Below are 7,992 nucleotides of genomic sequence, written 5' to 3'. Positions count from 1 at the left end.
ATGAAGAACCAAACATTGATCACCAGCGTTCTGCTCCTGAGTCTGTCCGATAATCAGAGGACCATCCATGTCCTCTTCACCGTCTTTTTCCTCATCTACCTGATGACCGTCTTCACCAATGTTCTCATCATCCTCCTAGTAGTTACTTGCCCTCATCTTCACACACCCATGTATTTCTTTCTTGGAAACTTGGCATTTTTGGACATGTCCTACTCATCGGTGACTGCTCCGAGGATGCTCTTTGGCCTCACCACCCAACATTGGTCCATCTCCCTCCCAGACTGTATAGCACAAGTGTTCTTTGTCATCTATTTTGGGACCTCTGAGGCTTTCTTGTTGTCCTCCATGTCTTATGACCGTTATGTAGCCATCTGTCATCCCCTCCATTACTCCCAGGTCATGTCCTGGAGTAAGTGCACTCAGATAGTATCTTTGAGTTGGTTGTCTGGTTTCCTTGCCCCGATTCTCTTTACTTTATGTTTAATAAGGTTGACGTTCTGTGGTCCCAACTTCATCCAGAATTTCATTTGTGATCTGCCCAATTTGCTCCAGATCTCTTGTACTGATATTTCCATCAATGTCCTAGTTGTAATAGTTGTAGGCTGTTTTCTTGGCGTCATAGCTTTTGGTGCCACATTTTACTCCTATGTTAGAATATTTAGGACAGTGATTATGATTCGCACCAGTGACGGAAAACGTAAAGCTTTCTCCACCTGTACGTCTCACCTTACTGTGGTTTTTATTTTTTATGCATCGGTAACTTTCATCTACTTTGTCCCTAACGCGAGTAATCTTCTTACATTGAACCGAGTGGTCACTGTGATATATACCCTAATCACCCCCTTAGTGAACCCCCTAATCTACGGCCTACGGAGCAGAGACCTGAAGGCGGCGCTATGGAGAGCTGTACATGTGCTGTACATTATCATAAACACACTCTATAGTCAAAAAAAGTCTGTAAATACATTTCAAAACTAAGTCCTTGGGATACAAAATGGAGGGTTTTGAGAGTATATGAGTGTAATGTGGTGGGATCTGTCATGAACCGAGGGTGTTTGGTTGCCCCAGTTCCTTTCTTTAGGGGATTTATTTATATCCCACTTCCCAGTTCTGGTTTGGAACTTGCAGCTCTCTGGTGCTCCCCATACCCTCAGGTCAGACAGGGAAATGCACCTAGGATAATTAGTTGCCTGAAAGGCTGCCTTGCCATGTACTGGCTATTGGGCACACTGCAGCGAGGGCGATGTAGCTACTCCCACTCAGGCGGGAACAATAATTATCAACGCTGTCCGTCACTGCCAGTTTTTCCAAAGGCTCAGGACACTTCCGCTGCCATCAGCTCTTATTTCTTAATTAAAAACGAGTCAGGAGCCAACCCAATTAGTAGCATAATTTACTTCAGAGGATGTGAAAGTACGTTATAGAGCAAGGAGAAACAAAGCTTGTAATTTTATATATTTTACTCCAAAAGGTGGGCAGTGTTTACAAAAGTATAAAAAGATATTATAAAAGTAGACAATTATTGTATGTACAGACAATTACAAAATAAAAGGGATTAAAAGAAGAAAAGAAAGTTATAATTCTCTCATGTCATGGCTGACCATGCGGCTGGGGGGAGAGGTGACATCAAAATGCATCACAGAGAGTCTCTTAGCTAGCTTCCTGGACAAAGACTAGTGCCAAATGACCTCCCACTATCTTATACCTGTGCCCAAAACCAAGGCACTCCCCCTGTGCTGACCTCACTGAGAGGGCTGAATACTCCCCTTTCTGAAAGATATGAAATCCTGCTATTACCCATTTCTCTTAGAGAGACCCTAGAAGAAAGACAAAATTATCATTATGCTAAGCATGACATGGGAGTTCCTTTAAGTCCATACACGGCTTGGCTATGAGCCTCAGTTAAGCAATAATGCATTTCTAAATTTCTGCTAAGCGCTGTGCTCCCAAAACCCGCCAGTTGGGAGTCCTGTCCCTGCGGTTTCCAGAAATATGAACTGCCTATTTCTGTGAATATCCTGGAACTACAAACTGAGACATTTCAAGGTAACAAAAAATGGATTTAATTAATACGTATTCTAAGTCAAGTTCGCTGGAATTTTTAAGTCTAGGTGAAAAGTCTAAAACCTTAGAAATATTTTGGCTTAGCTTATTTGCAGAATGCAAGATAGCAAATCTAAAGTTAAATTCTAAGCTAGTATCTAGGAAAAAAAGAAAAAGAGCAACTGAAAAATATTTTACATATGATTGATGTATTTCACAAGTACGTTACAGAGAAGTCCAAAAAAGACTGTGTATAAAGAATTTCTAAGGAAATTAATGATGTTCCCAAGATTGACTGTAATGTGGAGAGTGAGGAAGATGTGACACACGTGTGTGTAGTGGCCACTCAAGGTGACCTTGTTTCTCATGATGAAAAACAAGATGGAGGAAACGTAGGAGACATGACAACTGACAAAGATGATGTACGAGGGACAGATGTATCATTGCCACCAAAATAGAAGATGACTTAGAGGCCCAATTCCAAACTAAATCTAGAGAAATCTTGTTAAAATTATGCAAAATCATTCCTGCATATGATGATAAAATCCATGTGTGCAGAAATTCAGAGATATTTGAGAGTTTTGCTGATAAGTTTGATTTGACTAATGAGGAGAAAAATCAGTTGTTTAAAATGTGACTTCCAGTAACTTTCTCCAGAAGACTCTCATTAAAAATGCAGAATGATGAGATCCATGAAGACATGACTGATGTAGAAAGATTAAAAATTTTGATATTCTGTGGATTAAAAGAAAATTATCCAGATATTGATATTCTTCTAAAATTGAGGATTGGCCAGAAAGAATGTACTTTTACATTCATGTCCATATTTGAAAGGTTGTACAAAACGGTCATTACTAATTTCAATAAACAATCAATGATAAATTGTTTTGTAAACAAATTTGGATTCCTAAATCCTGCATCTCGTGTTATTGCATCACAAAAAGATTCTTTATCTGAATGTGCGCAATGCCTTGATTTTTCTAGAAAACATGAGAATCTTGAAAGGAAAACAAATCATACTAAGTTTTTTAAACTTAGAAACCAATCAAAATCTCCAAAGCTGATCCAAAATCACATCTATGGAGTACGAAGAAAATTACATATTTGTTATAAGCCCTATAAAAAATGATTCAGGAGTCATCCACTCGAGCTGCTCTGACAGGGTTAAAAGCTGACGGGCCAGATCTGTCTGTAAAGATGGCGGAAATTGATAGACAGAAACAACTGAGCATAAGAAGTGAGCTGAAAACTCCATCATCACAACTCATAAGTCTAAAGATGGCAATTTTAGGTTTTCAACAAATTATCGACAGAGAGGTAAATTTTGGTTTAGGAATTGGCTAAAAATATAATTCTGCAGTTATATATATCTATTAATATAGTATATAGTAAATACTGTAGCATATTTGTATAAGTAGAGATTATATATTAACTGTATTTTTATATGTATAATGAAATAATTAAAATTTAATCCAGTAATAATATTTAAAATTACATTATATACATGTATTAAATATATACATATGTATAAGATATTTAAATTATTTTGTTTTTAAGTAAATATTAAATTAACCTTTATCTTTTATTTTTCCTTATAAGTTTCATTTTAAAGCAGGAATTGAACAAAAAAAAATCTCTTACATGGATTTATGTCTTTATTTACACAGGAAGTTATAATAACTGCATGATTTTATATTTAACACTTAAAATAATAATATATAACGATCTAAAATTTGTGTACTGTAAGTTTTCTTTCTGTAACAGAATCTAACACTTTTTTTTCCTTTGCATGATAATAATAATATTTTTTCCCCACTGCATGGCATGACATGTCACACCCCTGTTTCAATTTAGAGCTGTAAGAAGAAACTTTAGAAGTTCCTAGTCAGGCCCGGTACCAGATATAGCTTTAGAACAACATTTCTCAAGTTTCTTATGGATGAGTCCTATCTATAGGTTAGAACATAGCGTTATTGTAGATAGTGTTAGATAATATTTGGGGAATATTCAAAGGAATCTTAGAATATTAAATTTAATAGTTTACAATGCGCATTGATAATTAGGATACAATATTTTGGGTTAATATACATGTATTCTTATTCTTTGTATGTGAAATATGTAGTTTCAACTTCTATGTGAGTCACAGTCTGAGTGACAGATGACAGATGAGAGTATGAGCAGCTGCTGAGAGTGAACTTAACGTAAGAGTGACTATAGCGTGGAACGTGCAAGTATGAAAGAGGCCTCATGATTTATGGTATGTTGGGAAAAAGAAAAAAAAACTTGTGTTTATGAGAAAATAAGATTCAGTTAAATTATTAGAATATTAAGATATATTTAAATATTATTTACTCAACATATATTACTATATTTCTTTAGTAATTATTATTTCATGATTTAGTTAATAGTGAATAAGTGCAATCACACATCAATATGGTTTATCAAGAAAATCTACACTTAGAACATTTTTCCAAATGATAATTTTATGATATTCAGTGTTTTTTTAGTTACATAGATGGGTACACATCTTCAAACAAATATAACGCATAAAGCTGAAATGACAGTTATAAAATTAATTATTTTTAATTTTGGTTTTTATTAATTAATTTTTTTCATAGAATAATATTTTTTGGTAATAAGGGGGAAATGTGTTTTTGATCCTGATTACATCATCACATTTCATCAATACCTCTTCTTCACACATTTTAATAAAGAAAAAATATGAATAAGGTATTATTGGGTATAATAACATTAAGTATTATAAAAGTAATTTTTTTCTCTAATCAAGGATATTATATGCAAAGCTACATAATTTCAATATTTTGGTAATCCAAGGTTATGACAACATCTAAATAATGGAAATATTAAAGGGAATGTGTTATTGAGACATAAAGGCCTTATTTTTATTTTTTATTCTCATTTTTATTTTTCATTTTTATTCTTAATTTTTATTTTTATCTCAAGAAGAAAAAAATCAATATTTAATAAAGTAATGTCTACAAGAATATTGCTTTATTAAATATAGTGATCATATGGTTTCATTAAGAAATGTTTCAATTCTTTCACTCATTCAATCATTCATTTATTCATATATATATACTTATTTTGGTTCATGGCTACACATTTTTACATATTATTGGTCTAATAAATATAAATTATTAATAAAGTTTCAGTAAAAGACACACTGACATCTATGGGTTCAAAAAGAAATTACACCTATGACATAAAAATGTCCAATCACATGAAGAATATGGTTAATAATGTATTATCATTTATTATTATTTTATTTTTTTCAAACAAGAAGCCATATTAATATTTTGATAAAATAATTATATGGATAGTATTGATTGCTATGGTAAGCTGTGATATTATAAGTGAGGTAAAGAACCAGATATGGTAAAGAATAGGGAATGAAGAATTCAATCAAGATACTGAAGTTACATTAATAAAGACTTTTCATATTTCTAAATTCAATTGATTCTTAAAAGTTGCAAGAAGAAAAAGCCGTTATCTAGAAGTTCCACAAGGTAACAATGCTATGATTTCTGATTAATAATAGACTGTGTCAAATACAATTCATGTCATCACTCACAACTACAGCATCCATCACTGACAACTATGAGTACAGTATCTAAACTGACAACCACAATTGGAGAGGACGATGATCCTATGATGCTAAGATGAACTGTGATATTACGTTTTTATCATGTTCCAGTGGTTTCCTATCACCTATAAGACTTCCATGAAAGCTGGTGAACAATCAGGTAATTGTCAGGACGCTACAACCCTGACATGTGTCCTGTGCACTAAGGACTGATTATGGTGCTATGTTTAGCAAGGAAGAGTCAATGTAACCCTTTGCTGTGCTGACCAAAGACGTCAAACCTGTTCCAAGACCAGTGCGGATGATATGGAAGGATTCCAGATGATTTCCAAGGCGAGCCAATGTATTCCAGGTTTTTAAAGGTGACACTGCACAGATACTAAAGCCACATTTCATCTATGAACTTTGTTTTCTTATCAACATTTGAATTTATGGACTTTGATTGACACATGACACACAGTCTCTACAATATCTACATGCAAAAATCTATTTCAAAAGAATTATAACAAACATTGTTTTAAAAGAACCAAGAAGATATCAAGATGAAGACCAGATGACATCAGATGATGATCAGACCTGAGATGCTTCAAGTAGATATAGGAAAGTATAATATATATATATTTTATATGAATATTAGTCACGGCTTACCATAACATGAATTAAGATATCATTATATTATCGAGTACGTATAACAATATTATTATATTATTGATATTATTATTTATTAAAATATTTTGCCAAAGAAGAAGAAAAGAAGAAAGAAGATCTTATTAATATATTTACTTTGAGGGTTCCAATCAATGTCTGTCACCCTCAAAAGGGGGAATTGTTAAATATTAATTATTAATTGAATTATTCTTATTTTCAATTCTGTACTGAGCACATTGCTTCTTGCTGACATTACCAAAAGCTATTTCTGTGTATGTAGCTCAGAGTATAAGTCAATGCCATATAAAGGGGAACACGTGGTCTGTGGGACATATAAATAACGTCTCTTAGGAGGGTGGGGGGCTTTTGTCACGTGGGAGCTGTCACCTCCTGCCTTCACCATCATTCACTATGGACGTCAGACAAGTCACACAAGGAAGGAACAGCTGATAGCCATGATTCTACTCCATGAAAGTAAGATGACTTCTCCATCTCAGAAACGATGAGGAACAAGTGCTGATATTTACACATGGACAATCTGTTCGTAACTATTTCATCTTTTTTTATGTTTCGCTGCAAAGTGGTTTTTCTGTGGACAATTCAATAAACCACCACATGTTTTATGAGAATATCATGACATTTTTTCATTAAGAGTAATGCACCTGGTGAATAGTCTTGATTAAATAAATGTGCGTAATAAGCATATTTAGCAAGGAGTGAGGAAGGAGAGTAGAGATTGGAGCCATGCAGCCAAGACTGCTGCAGCTCCAGGAAAGGAAGATAACCTGTAGGGTTGGAATGCCAGTGAGCATCTGAGGAAAGGAGCAAAGGAGAAGGAAAGGGCTTAGAGGGGAACTGTGATCAGGCACCCTCTGAGCCGAAGCACAGGAACCGTGCACCGGAAGCCCGAGGTTGCGTTGAACTCTAGGACGCACAGCAGAACAGGAGAGAAAGGACTTTATGTAGTCTGCCCACACCCACATCTGAAGGTGAAGCAGTACATGAAGAGCCCGGGTCATGATAGAGACCCTATAAAAAGGCTCACACTGCCCACCATACGGGTAACTGTACCTGGACAGGAAAGAGGACTTTGCCAGAAAGCCAGAGGCAACAAGGACCTCGCATACGAGCACGAATAGGAAGGCTTACGGACCTCACCCGCACCCGGAAGAAGGATCCCTTACCTCCAGGCCGGCCGGACCTTATCACCACCTGTTACTGGTACCCTGGACTGTGACCTGCTACCACCAGTAAACCAGGTAATGACATTATAAACTTGTATCCTCCATTTATTTGCCAGCATTCACCACCCTTGCTATTCAGCTTGGGAGCCCTGGGGACCCCGCTTCACCTGTGGGAAGTGTCACCATCTTTGCTGCAGTAAAATCACCCCAGAAGACCCCTTTATGCAGCGTCGGTCACCTCTGACAGAGAACCACAGGTGGCGTCACGATCTTTCATTACTTTAACAACTCCTTTTAAAGACCTTTCCCTTTTACTTGGGCACCCAGGGCCATGGACCGGGTCACAGGCACCATGACATCCCCTTTAAGCACCGGACCCTTTACCGAGTAACCCCACAGCCTCTGGTGGGAGACTCAACATGATCACACACATCTCCTTCTTTCCTGGAAACACTCTACCTTCCCTGGTTACTCTACCAGCACACTATCTTGGGAGCTTCCGTTTTCCTCTGT

At 36.0% G+C, this 7,992-nt stretch overlaps 1 protein-coding gene across 1 annotated transcript; it reads left to right on the top strand.

Annotated features, from left to right (window-relative positions):
* On the top strand, window positions 1-978 carry LOC138647507 (olfactory receptor 5V1-like). Its single transcript, XM_069736541.1, has one exon. It carries the CDS (start codon window positions 1-3, stop codon window positions 976-978), a length of 978 nt encoding a protein of 325 aa, XP_069592642.1.
* Window positions 979-7,992: the final 7,014 nt, after the last annotated feature.

Source organism: Ranitomeya imitator, chromosome 8, assembly GCF_032444005.1.
Source record: "Ranitomeya imitator isolate aRanImi1 chromosome 8, aRanImi1.pri, whole genome shotgun sequence".
Classification (NCBI taxonomy): Eukaryota; Metazoa; Chordata; class Amphibia; order Anura; family Dendrobatidae; genus Ranitomeya; species Ranitomeya imitator.
Note: the sequence above shows the minus strand (reverse complement) of the source record. Positions and strands in the feature narration are given on the sequence as shown.

What these genes read in the sequence shown, in the direction of transcription:
- LOC138647507 (XM_069736541.1), top strand. Translation starts at nt 1, where the DNA reads ATGAAGAACCAAACATTGATCACCAGCGTTCTGCTCCTGAGTCTGTCC.